The 13,503-nt window shown below is 44.5% G+C and overlaps 2 protein-coding genes across 2 annotated transcripts in view; one reads left to right on the top strand and one right to left on the bottom strand.

Moving 5' to 3' along the window:
- The window catches only part of TSC22D1 (TSC22 domain family member 1), a 146,452-nt gene extending 146,057 nt beyond the window's left edge, over window positions 1-395 (bottom strand). The window contains exon 1 of the mRNA XM_039473408.2: window positions 336-395. The gene's annotated coding sequence lies outside the window, so the exon portion shown is untranslated. The remainder of the gene's footprint in view (window positions 1-335) is intronic.
- On the top strand, window positions 41-5,226 carry LOC141581639 (uncharacterized). The gene is made up of 2 exons (XM_074387744.1): window positions 41-861; window positions 1,538-5,226. The coding sequence occupies exons 1-2, from the start codon at window positions 106-108 to the stop codon at window positions 1,682-1,684; spliced, it is 903 nt and encodes a 300-aa protein (XP_074243845.1). The 5' UTR covers window positions 41-105; the 3' UTR covers window positions 1,685-5,226.
- The last annotated feature ends 8,277 nt before the right edge of the window (window positions 5,227-13,503 follow it).

Raw genomic sequence — 13,503 nt, 5'->3', positions numbered from 1 at the left:
ATTCACTTTCCCCTCTAGCCTCACACCCCCCTTTATATTCCGCTTCACGTGGGGCGTGGGGCAGGAGGGAGGGGGAGAGCGCAGGAGGGGGAGGAAAAGCGAGAAATGCCCACCTTCTCCGGCCAACTCCGAGGCCGCCTCAGCCCCCTCCTCCCGCCGCGCCGGCGGCGGCCGCTGCAAAGCCCTCCCGGCCGCTCTGCACCAAGGCAGCGCGAAGCGAGAGTCGCCTTCCCCTCGCCACCCCCGGGGCCGCAGCCGCCAGCGAGCCCCGAGCTCAGTGTCGCTCAAACCTCCCCTCCCGGCCCCGCTCGGCCCTCCCCCCGCGCCCCGCAGACCCTTTCAAACCCCCTGGGCTCGCGGCGGCTGCTCGGTGAGGAAACGCTGGCCGCGGCTGGGGCCGGGGCGGCGCGGCTGCGTGCGGGGCGGCGGCGGGGCGCCCGGTACGGTGAGCCCAGCAACGAGGCGCGGGCGGGCGCGCAGAGACGCCGGGTCCTCGCGGAGCACGGCCGGGGCGCGGTGGCAGCGGCGGTGGCAGCGGGAGCCCAGGGACCGCTCCATCACTGGCAGCCATGGAGCCCGAGCATTTTCCTCCCTCGGGGCAGGCGCCTCGGCTCGGCACACGTCCTCGGGGAGGAAGGGGCCGGCGCCCGAGCCTCCCCGGAGGGCGGCGGGACGTGCGCTAGGGCTGAGGGTGCGACCCTCTCTTGTCCTCTTCCTCCGCAGCCGGCTCGTCCTCACCCCGCTGCTCCCACGGCCGGGCGGGAGGGGGCCGCAGGCGGCGGCGGCTCCTTTCTCGGCGGCGTTGGTGGCCAGACGGGCTGGTGCAGCGACTGCAGCCGACGCCGTTCAAAGGAACGAGAGGTGGGGTTGGTCGGTGTCGGCAAACGGGGCGGGGGAGTGGGTGGGTGCCGAGGGAGGGTGTCGGGCGGGGAGGGGGCTGTGGTGGTTGTTACTAGTGCTCTTCTCCGGCTCCCCCGGCTCCACCGTATCCCCCAGTCTCTCGCGGCTTCAGGAGGGGAGGGACAAGCGCCGAGCGCAGGAGGAGGAGGGGCGACCGCCGGCTAGAGGAGGCGACGGTGGCGGGGGGAGGGGGCAGGCGGCGAAGGAGGAGGGAAGATGGCGTCTGCGCATGCGCCTAGGCGCCGCAGACCTAAAGCCGGGTCTGGCGGGGCAGGAGGCGGCGGGTCTTCGGGCCTAGGCGAGCGCCGGGTCTCTTGACGGAAATTGCCGAAGGCTGGCGGAGGCCCCGAAGCCGGGAATCGTCAGCCGGAGGGGTTGGCGGGGTGGGGAATTTCGGCCGAAGGAACGAATCCGGGTCGGACTGCGTGATTCGGCCCGGTGGGGGTGGGCAGGCGCGCGCGCAGGTTAGGTGTGTCCGCTCTTTTCGCGTTCCTGGCCGGCGCGCGCGGGCACGCGGTAGAGGAGGGGGCGCGGCGCGGAAGGGCCGGCGGAGGCGGCGGGAGCGCCGGCGCTCGGTGTGCGCGCCCTGGGTGGTGTCCCCGGCCTGCGGAATGGGTAATAAGGCTTTTCTCCGCAGCAACAGCATCACGAGTTTCAGTTCCCAGGAGCCCGCTGCTGCCACGACGTGAGTCAGGCTTTCTTCCCCGGCGCGCGGCGGAAACCTCCGCCCCCTTGCCGCACCTGGGCTCGCCCCCGGCCCTCGCCTCTTCCGGGGATGCCCTAGCGCCGGGAGCTGCGGGGTCCACGGAAGGCCGGTAGCTTTCGGCGATAGGTGTTATCTTTTGTGCAGTGCAGTTGCTGCCATGTGGTCCCCTCGCCCTTGCACGGGCAGGGGCGAGGCGGCCGGGCAGATGTTGCAGCTGTTTCCAGTTAACTGAGCTCCTCTGGGGTAGGCTTTAATCTAACGATGAGTGGTTGCAATCCATCCTTATCTGGAGGACAGAAGCAGGGCCAGCCTAGTAAACCATTGACCTCAACAGGTGTCTCCAAGCAGCGACGCCTTTGTCGTTCATTGTCCTGGTTATATCCCCCATTGGTTTGACTCAAGAGGCAAGGTGGCCCGGACATGTGGGCAACACAAATGATAAATGAAGAATGCCTTTTAGGGCCAAAAAAGAAAAAGCCATCTGAAATTTCAGTTTTAAAACACACACACACACACACACACACACACACACACATATTACATTACATGGGTCCGAGTGTAGTTCTACAGAAGCAATGTTAGGTTTGATTGGGGGCAATTCACTAGCAGTTACTTTCTTGGCATTTGATGTCAAGACCTAGTTCTAAGCATTTCTCACCAATCGAGAATATACGTCTCTCCCAGGAATTTAAAAATGAAGCAACCGAAAAACCGTAGGGAGGAATTTTCATTTTACTAAATTTGGGTTGTTGGGGGAATCAACGCTTATGATTAGACCTCTGATTCAGGAAATCTCACCGATTTACATTCCTATTTCAGGATATCGTTAAAGCAAAAACGACTCATTTGCAGAGTTTTGATACACCTCTAGTTGTCAATTCAACTTTTTACCTTTAGTTTTTTCTGAACTCTTCCCTTTGCTTTAAGGGTAAGCCTTCAAAAAGTGCATGTGTTTCACCATTTGCATGTTATTGAAGTGCACCCTCAACATCCGGTCTATCGGGTATCAAAGCTATGATACATTGTTGCTTTATCTGGGGTCTCCCTCACTGAAAAGAAAAACCAGGACTTTATTTTTTTTTTACTTTAAATTGCTAATGTAAAGCTCTGTTAGAAGTAAATAGGCTCTCAAAAATATTCAAAGTGATAGAGTAATAAAATTTAAATATGTTTGAGAAGATTGTACTTCTTGTTTTCTGATGTTTATGTGAATGGTTGTGGTTTTGTAGAACTATGGCTATTTGTGTTTTCATTAAAATATTTCTTTTTTAATTCTTCAACAGCTTTTGTTGCAAGTAATATGCCTGGTTAATCGCTGCCATCCATTGTTGAAATGCAAATCGACATTCTTTTTCAATAGTTTTTGAATGGAAAATAGGAACTACGCTAACTGATTGAAACTGCAATGGAATGTAGATGGGTGGAATGTCCTTTCTTTGGACTGCAGTAGGAAAGAAAATGCTCCTGATTTCTCAAACTGTACCCTTAAGTCAAAGGGGTTTTTTGTTTTAAGTCAAAGTTTTAAATTACCCCCAAACAGCAGCCCTACACCCCTTGGGCCACCTAAATACTCACTATGATTGTACTGATATGGTAGATGCTTAATAAACACATATATTAAAGTCTTACCCAAAGCTGATAGAATAAAAGAGCTGTTGAGATGACCTTATGGAAGCAGATACTTGTTCTAATGACAAGTAGCAAACGGTACTTACTGTTTGAGCTATTTTGATGGGGGAGCCAGGGTTGGGGTGTTATTTCTTTTAAAAGAAACGTTTTTAAAAAAAATTCCAGAATTAACATAAGACATAAGAAAATAAGATATTTTGAAGTGTATTAATTTTTGCCTGCCATATCACTTTCAAACTCCTGCTTAGGCTGCCTCAAGTCCCACTAAGATATAAAGAGCAACTCTACAATTAGGGAAATCCAAGTTTCAAAAATCTGGATCTCTCTTTCCCCATCCAAAATTCTTAACAACCAGCAATATACAAACACGAATTCATTAAAACAAGGAGAAGGCACCTGAACAGCCAGATTTTGTTCTGCTATCATCTTTTAATTAAAAAGGTCTGAATCTGTATTAAACACTAAATGCCTACTGCTGTGTGTAATAAAGTCATTACATCCTTTTAACCAAGTACTTAGAGCTATCCTTTGCCTTTCAAAAGACCGAATTTTAGCTGTTTTCATTCTGAAGGTGTACCTCTGAATTACCTTTCTTTTTTTTATTTTTTCTTGAAACAGTCTAGCCCTGTCACCCAGGCTGGAGCGCAATGGCAAAATCTCAGCTCGCTGCAACCTCTGCCTCCTGGGTTCAACAGATTCTCCTGCCTCAGCCTCCCAGGTAGCTGGGATTACAGCCATGTGCCACCACACCTGGCTAATTTTTTTAATTTTTAGTAGAGATGGTTTCACCATATTGGCCAGGCTGGTCTTGAACTCCTGACCTCAGGTGATCCACGTGCCTTGGCCTCCCAAAGTGCTGGGATTACAGGCATGAGCCACCGTGCCCAGCCTCTGAATTAATTCTCTGCTGACTCAAAGATTAGCCTATATTGCAGTGCTCACTTAAATCCAGTTGCAAAATCACATACCAGCCTTATATATATTTCACCATGTTTAGTATTTACTGTACTGTAAAAATTACAAATTTGGGCTGAGCGAGGTGGCCTCATGCCTGTAATGCCAGCCCTTTAGGAGGCTGAGGTTGGCGAATCACCTGAGGTCAGGAGTTTGAGACCAGCCTGGCCAACATGGTGAAATGCCCTCTCCACCAAAAATACAAAAATTATCTGGTGGTGTGGTATGCACCTGTAAACCCAGCTATTTGGGAGGTTGAGGCAGGTAAATTGCTTACCCTGGAAAGTAGAGGTTGCAATGAGCTCACATCTCGCCATTGTACTCTAGCCTGGGTGACAGAGTGAGACTCCATCTCAAAGAAAAAAAAAAAAAGAAAAATTTGCTGAACGTTGTAACACAATTTATCTATTTGTGAGTACTGCAAAACGGGTCAATTAAAATCAAGTAATTCTCCAAAAGCAATGCCCCTGAAGAGCAGGAAGGGAATATGTACACTACAAATGGCTGAGCTACAACAATAGATACCGTTTAAGAGAAATGTATACAGAAAACATGCCACTGTTCCACTCCAGTAATTATTCTGGCTAACCAGTGCTTCCATCATGTAATGTTATTAATATTTACTTATAGCTTTTAGATGTCATCTGGGGAAAAAAAAAAGTTAAATATTTAAATATGACTTATAAACTAAAAAAATCACAGATTTTTACGTATGAAGACTCTAATGCAAGGGGATATTGCAGTATGTTTATTAATCAATTTGCTCTCTGAAAAATTTTTAATGAGACCAGGAGTGTGCCATCACTATTGGTACACAAAATGCTTATTTCAAAACTTTAATGCCAATGTTAGTCAGTTTAGCTTATAACTGATTAATTTCAGCAGCATTTGTTAAGTTTTTCAATAGTATATTTCAGTTCAGCTAAAACAATTTTATATCCTCAAAGGAGATAATGCTTATAAAACAGAAAAGTAGCCGGGCGCGGTGGCTCAAGCCTGTAATCCCAGCACTTTGGGAGGCCGAGGCGGGTGGATCACGAGGTCGAGAGATCGAGACCATCCTGGTCAATATGGTGAAACCCCGTCTCTACTAAAAATACAAAAAAAAAAAAAAAAAAAAAAAAGAAAAACAGAAAAGTATAGTTATTTGAATGTATGGTTCAGAAGGCATACTGATACACATTTGCTCGTTTAATTCTACCCTTTGAGGGAGAAGGCATTATCATTCTCATTTTAGAAATGAGTAATCACAGGAAAGTTAAAAACTTTTCCAACGTTCATGCCTAAATCTGGATACTCATGTCCTCTTAAATCAGATTTTATGCCTCTATATTTAAGGCTTTTTTGGAAAAAGTCTGAGCATTAGAGACAAGTATTTTTCAAAAATCTCTTGAAATTAATAAATGTTCTTTCGGTTCTTTTGAGTGCCAAAGAAGATATACCATAGACACATTACTTTGAAACATTTCTTCTATATGAAGAGGATAAAAGATTTTTTTCCCCTGTGTGAACCAATGTAAATGTTGTAGATTCTTCTACAGTCTTTTCTGATTTATAAATGTGTTAATTTGGAGAATTTTCTCACAACCTAAAACATCTCTAATGTCTGCTACAGTACTGTGAAGTGACATTGAAAAAAATTTATTAATTTACATTTTTAAAGGCTATAATCAAATAGCCCTCCAAATCTCTCCAATGTCAGCTAATTTTATTTAAATGCCTTCTATATACTGCACATTGTTTTCAATGCTTTAGGTGTTTTATCCCTCACAGTTACACAAAGTAAGAGCTGAAACTGACCCATGTTACAATTGAGGAAAGTGAGGTGCTGGGAGGTTTCAGTCTTAGAACTTGACTAGAGTGGTAGGGCTAAAATGAAAATCCTGGCAGTCTGACCATCCCTTCACAACTGCCTCCAAGGCATATTGTTAATTTAGGCTACTGCCAACTCACGCACCCAAGTTAAGTTTCTACAAAATACTCATGTTTTAATTTTTCTAATTAGACATCTCCAAAGAATCTATGGGCACCATCTTCTCCTTTGCAGAGACATTCTGAGAATGTACATTTTAGAAACTATTAGACAAAAAGGAACAGAACAATAACAATGATTTAAATGGGAAGATCCTTCACTGATCGAATGCTTGAATACCAAATGCTTGAAAAAAAGCATCAATCACACATAAGTAAGAAATGCTATTGACTCAAGATAAATGTTTTCCTATTTTAGCAATTAGTCTTTATTGAACATGAGAGCCTGTAGAATACAGAGAGTAATAAGAGAGTAATAACCTAGTCTTTTCAGCATGTTCTAAGGGCCCATTAGTATTTATATATTTTTTGAATACTTAAATTATAAGAATAAACACATTTGTCGCATTTCTTTATATCATGATTCAATAAGACCTCTGTACATCCACTGTCAACAAAAATAAGGTCAAGTTGTACAAACAAAAGCGGCCAGGTGCACTGGCTTACAACCATAAGCCCAGCACTTTGGAAGTCTGAGGCAGACATGATCGCTTGAGCCGAGTAGTTCAAGACCAGCCTGGGCAACATGGGAAGACCCCCATCTCTACAAAAAAGACAAAAATTAGCTGGGGGTAGTGGTGTGTGCCTGTAGTCCCAGCTACTTGGGAGGCTGAGGTGGGAAGATTGGTTGAGCCCTGGAGGTCAAGATTTCAGTGAGCCCAGTAAGTGGTGGTCATGCCTCTGCACTCCTGCCTATGCAACAGAGAAATACCCTGCCTCACAAGAAATTAAATGAAATTTTAAAATGGAAGCAACCAATATTTTGTATTTAAAAATTACATTCACAAACATTTAGGTGTATCTCAAGTCTTCAAGCTCAAAAAAAAAAAGAATAGCTACTGGGGTCATTCCTTAGTCTGGAAATTGCCTTTGATAATTTATTTTCTCCCTGTGCTCTAACTTATCTTTTAAGATAAGAAAATTGAGGCCGGGCGCGGTGGCTCACACCTGTAATCCCAGCACTTTGGGAGGCCCAGGCGGGTGGATCACGAGGTCAAGAGATCGAGACCATCCTGGTCAACATGGTGAAAACCCACCTCTACTAAAAATACAAGAAAAAATTAGCTGGGCATGGTGGCGCATGCCTGTAATCCCAGCTACTCAGGAGGCTGAGGCAGGAGAATTGCCTGGACCCAGGAGGCGGAGGTTGCGGTGAGCCGATATCGGGCCGTTGCACTCCAGCCTGGGTAACAAGAGCGAAACTCTGTCTAAAAAAAAAAAAAAAAAAATGATAAAAGGCACAAGGTGGCTCACGCTTATAATCCTAGCACTTTGGGAGGCTGAGTGAGACAGGTGGATCACCTGAGGTCAGGAGTTCAAGACCAGCCTGGCCAACATGGTGAAACACTGTTTCAACTAAAAAAACACAAAAAAATTAGCTGGGCATGATGGCAGGCGCCTGTAATCCCAGCTACTTTGGGAGGCTGAGACAGGAGAATCACTTGAACCCTGCTGGAAGGGTTGCAGTGAGCCGAGATCACACCATTGTATTCCAGCCTGGGTGACAAGAGTGAAGCTATCTCCTAAAAAAGAAGGAAAGAAAATTGATAAAGTAGTTTTTAGTAACATATTCAAATTGACATTTCCAGTGATTTTTTTTTTTTTTTTTTTTTTTTTGAGACGGAGTTTCGCTCTTGTTACCCAGGCTGGAGTGCAATGGCGCGATCTCGGCTCACCGCAACCTCCGCCTCCTGGGCTCAGGCAATTCTCCTGCCTCAGCTTCCTAAGTAGCTGGGATTACAGGCACGCGCCACCACGCCCAGCTAGTTTTTTGTATTTTTAGTAGAGACGGGGTTTCACCACGTTGACCAGGATGGTCTCGATCTCTCGACCTCGTGATCCACCCGCCTCGGCCTCCCAAAGTGCTGGGATTACAGGCTTGAGCCACCGCGCCCGGCCATTTCCAGTGATTTTTATTGCAGAAAACAGGAAATCAGTAGTCTTAAAAATCTCAACATTGGCCAGGCGCAGTGGCTTATGCCTGTAGTCCTACCATTTTGGGAGGCCGAGGTAACTCCAGCCTGGTTAACAAGAGCGAAACTCCGCATCAAAAAAAAAAAAAAGAAAAGAAAAAGGGCTAAGCACAGTGGCTCATGCTTGTAATCCGAGCACTTTGGGAGGCCGAGGTGGGTGGATCACCTGAGGTCAGGAGTTCAAGACCAGCCTGGCCATCATGGTGAAGCCGCATCTTTAAAAAAGAAAAAAAAAAAAAAGGCCAACATTTTTTTCTGATTTTAATGCCATTAATAAAAAAAGAAAAGAAAATCCTAAACGTATGCAGTCTAAATTGGAGTCAGAGGCACAAAATAAAATCCCCAAAATATTATGGCCATAAAAATTTAAATGCAACAGTACAATTTACATAGAGAAGATGTTCATAAAACCTTTCTATACGAATGATAAATTAGAATGGTTGAAGAAGAAATGGTAGAGTTTTTTTGTTGTCGTTGTTTTGTTTTGTTGTTCTTTCTAAAGAAGAAAGAAATGGTGGAGTTTTTAGACAAAATTGTAAGATGGGATTTAGAGAGAAAAAGCCCAGCAAAATGATTTGTTTTATATGCAATATATGCACATTTATCATACTCAAGAAAATAAAAAATATGACTGACTCATCCCTTTCACTGAGTTAATCATAAAATTAATTGCAAAGATACCAACAAAGTTTTCCATCAAAAACTGGAAATGTCCAGGTACTTTCTTGCCACAATTATTTATAGACAGGAATGAGACCACATGATAATGCCAACTTAGTGGTTTAACTTCAGAGTTTCAGAAGAATTTCTTTTCTTTTTTTTTTTTTTTTTTAAGTAAAGACGGGTTTCACCATGTTGGTCAGGCTGGTCTTGAACTCCCAACCTCAGGTGATCCGCCTGCCTTGGCCTCCAAAGTGCTTGGATTACAGGCGTGAGCCACCACACCTGGCCAAGAATTTCTTTATTCAAGAGATATTCACAACACATACAAAATGGTTGGTAAATGTACAACTATATTATAACTCAAGTATATTTTGAGTAAAATGGGAGTAATACGCTATTTTACCCCAGTGTTGATCCCAAATTATTTCCAATTAAACACATCTTGAGAAAGGTGCTAATTTTTTTTTTCTTTTTTTCGAGGCAGAGTTTTGCTCTTGTCACCCAGGCTGGAGTGCAATGGCAAAATCTCAGCTCCCTGCAACCTCTGCCTCCCAGGTTCAAGTGATTCTCCTGCCTCAGCCTCCCAAGTAGCTGGGATTACAGGTGCTGGCCACCATGCCCAGCTAATATTTGTATTTTTAGTAGAGACAGGGTTTCACCATGTTGTCCAGGCTGATCTTGAACTCCTGACCTCAGGTGATCCACCTGCCTCAGTCTCCCAAAGTGCTGGGATTACAGATGTGAGCCACCACACCTGGCCAAGGTGCTAAGTTTTCTTTGTTCTGTCAAGTATATAGCAGAAACTTAAAAGTTTTTATAAAAAATTACCTGAATGCTACAGTATGTAGTAACATTGTCTGTAATTGATCACATGAACTTTACTACTGAACTTTTCACAAGGTGTTTCTGAGGAACATAAAGTTCAGAACTTATGCATTAAAAAATAAGCTCATTGGCCGGGCGCGGTGGCTCAAGCCTGTAATCCCAGCACTTTGGGAGGCCGAGGCGGGTGGATCATGAGGTTGAGAGATCGAGACCATCCTGGTCAACATGATGAAACCCCCGTCTCTACTAAAAATACAAAAAACTAGCCGAGATTGCACCATTGCACTCCAGCCTGGGTGTCAGAGTGAGACCATACTAAAAAAAAAAAGCCTGGGCAGGGTGGCTCACACCTGTAATCCCAGCACTTTGGGAGGCCAAGGCGGGAGGCGCGTGCCTGTAATCCCAGCTACTCAGGAGGCTGAGGCAGGAGAATCGCCTGAGCCCAGGAGGCAGAGGTTGCGGTGAGCCGAGATCGCGCCATTGCACTCCAGCCTGGGTAAGAAGAGCGAAACTCCGTCTCAAAAGAAAAAAAAAAAAAAAACAAGCTCATTATTAAAATTTTGGTCAAGGGCATTCAATGGTATTAAATTTCCTTTTCTGTTCTTTTACTTGATCTCTATAAAATTCTCCTTGCATAACAGCTTGCTGGCTACTCTTTTTCATTAAACATCGTGTCCAAAGCATTTTTTTTGTAAGAAGCAAAGTTCAATGAAAATGGTAAGAGGATATGAGTTGAATCTGTATTTCCTTTTCTGATAGCTTTGCATTTGCTTAGGGACAGTGCATTATGTCAAACACTGATTATAACTGTAATCCTTACCTTTTGTTTATTATTCTGGAAATGCATTACTTACATCCTAGGCTAAAAATAGGGGAGATTCATGAGCATCTTCTAGTCAAATGAGCTCCAGAACTGTTGCCTAAGAAACTTAGTTGGTAATCTTTGGCATGACAAGTCACAGAAATCATACAAAACCTACAATAATTTCAGATGCAATGATCCATTTTTAAAATTTTGACTTAGTCAATGTGTCAAACATTTACTAGGTGTTTATCAGTCAAAACTTCCATTTTAGGCAAAGCATGGTGGCTGATGCTTATAATTCCAGTACTTTTGGGAGGCCAAGGCAGGAGGATTGTTGGAGACCAGAAGTTAGAGACCAGTGTGGGCAACATGGCAAGATCGCCTCTCTACAAACAATTTAAAAATTAGCTAGTCATGGTGGCATGCAACTGTAGTCCTAGCTACTCAGGAGGCTGAGGCAGGAAGATTGCTTGAGCCCAGGAGTTCAGGTTATAGTGAGCTGTGATCGCACCACTGCATTGCAGCCTAAGGGACAGAGAAAGACCCATCTCTAAAAAAATTAAAAAATATAAAAGGATTTCATTTTGAAGTATTAGTAGCAAATGAAGGTTCTGCTATTTTTTTGCGTTTCTCCCCACATGAAACATTTTTTCTTTCATTTAGGATTGTCAGTACAATAAAAATCACATTTTATTATATAACTAAGGTTAGAATAAGCCACCTTGCTGATTATGATGGATATGTTTTTAAAATTCAGTACATAATATTTAGTACAGCATATAAATGTTTCATAAATTATTTTTTATTGTATTTTAGGTTTTGGGGTACATGTGAAGAACATGCAAGATTGTTGCGTAGGTACACACATGGCAGTGTGATTTGCTGCCTTCCTCCCCTTCACCTATAGCTGGCATTTCTCCCCATGCTATCTCTCCCCAACTCCCCACCCCCCATCCCTCCCCCATTTCCCCCCAACAGACCCCAGTGTGTAGTGCTCCCCTCCCTGTGTCCATGTGTTCTCGTTGTTCAACACCCGCCCATGAACATTATTTTTTATGATAATTCTGTAGCTGAAAAATATTTCCAATGAATACATATTAATTGACTGAAAGCAAGACCTCTTTATGCTACCCCTTTCTTTGGATGAACAGGGAGATTTTGGCCCTAGAGCCTCTGAGATCTGCAGAATTTTCAGAGGAGGCAAATCATTTCCACCCAGCTCTACATTATTATTATCATTATTGAGACAGAATCTCTTACTGTCACCCAGGCTGGAGTGCCCCAATCTCGGCTCACTGCAACCTCCGCCTCCCAGGTTCTACTGATTCTCCTGCCTCAGCCTCCTGAGTAGCTGGGACTACAGTCATGCGCCACCACTCCTGGCTAATTTTCGTATTTTTAGTAGAGACGGGTTTTCACTATGTTGGCCAGGCTGGTCTTGAACCCTTGACCTCGTGATCTGCCCACCTCAGCCTCCCAAAGTACTGGGATTATAGGTGTGAGCCACTGGGCCTGGCCAGCTCTACATTATTAAAATGTTCAGAGAATAGCCTTTGACACTGTTTTGAATAATTCTGTTCTAATAAGACATTAGTTTAGCATTCATCTTATTACTAGTTGTGCCAGATGAGTCACTCATTTAAGACTCAGTTGTTAACAGATATTCAAAATGACTTTGATATACAAATCAAGTCTTTTGAATGACAAATACATTGTATACTGGACACCAGTCCCTAACCTTTCTTCCCTTCCCTTCCCATTCACTACCCCACCCTACTCTTCCCTCCACTCCCATTTTCCTTACCATACCTCAGAAATTGAAATTACACTCATCTTTACATTGATGAAACCCCCAAATAGTAATATTTTATTTTCTTCTTTGTGATAATTGTGCAGCAGCAGTCAACTAATAACACCATTTGCCATTCTGCTTATGCTAAGTAAACAATGAGTGTATTTCGTGAATAGTACTGCTACAGAAACTGGATAAAAATAAGTAAAGGGGGCCAAGTACAATGGCTAATGCCTGTAATCCCTGCACTTTGGGAGGCCGAGGTGGGTGGATCACCTGAGATCAAGAGTTGGAGACAAGCCTGGCCAACATGGTGAAACCACATCTCTACTAAAAATACAAAATTTAGTTGGGCATGGTGGTGTGTGCATGTAATTCCCAGCTACTTGGGAGGCTGAGGCAAGAGGATTGCTTCAACTTGGGAGGCAGAGGTTGCAGTAAACGGAGATTAGGCCAATGCACTCCAGCCTGGGCAACAGAGTGAAACTGTGTCTCAGGAAAAAAAAGAAAAAAGTATATGATAATTTATGGGCTTCTACACTGGTAAGGGCTAGAAGATGGGAAGTATGGGATTTTGTTCTCCTTAGAAAAACAAGTAACAGGGACCAGGTGCAGTGGCTCACACCTGTAAACCCAGCATTTCGGGGGGCAGAGAGGGGAAGAAGGCTTGAGGCCAGGAGTTCATGACAAGCGTAGGCAACTTAGTGAGACCCTTTCACTACTGTGAAACCTAAATATCTGAGACAGGTCTCAGTCAATTTAGAAAGGTTATTTGGCCAAGGTTAGGGATGTACCTGTGACAGCCTCAGGAGGTTCTGATGACATGTGCTCATGGTTTTTGGCGTGCAGCTTGCTTTTATACATTTTAAGGAGACATAATACATCAATCAATACATGTAAGGTTTACATTGGTTTTATCTGGAAGGGCAGGACAACTCAGTGGTTGAAGGAAGGGTATGGGTCTTCCAGGTCATAGGTAGATTTATTTATTTATTTGTTTGTTTGTTTGTTTTAAGATGAGGTTTCACCATGATGGCCAGGCTGGTCTTGAACTCCTGACCTCAGGTGATCCACCCACCTCAGCCTCCCAAAGTGCTAGGATTATAGGCGTGAACCATCGCGCCCGGCTCATAGGTAGATTTAAACATTTTTTGATTGGCAATTGACTGAAAGAGTTATCATCGGTAGAAAGGAATGTCTGGGTTATGATAAGGGGTTGCAGATA

The sequence above is a fragment of the Saimiri boliviensis genome, chromosome 16 (assembly GCF_048565385.1).
Source record: "Saimiri boliviensis isolate mSaiBol1 chromosome 16, mSaiBol1.pri, whole genome shotgun sequence".
Classification (NCBI taxonomy): Eukaryota; Metazoa; Chordata; class Mammalia; order Primates; family Cebidae; genus Saimiri; species Saimiri boliviensis.
The sequence above is the reverse complement of the archived record's forward strand: the minus strand, read 5'-3'. Positions and strand labels throughout refer to the sequence as shown.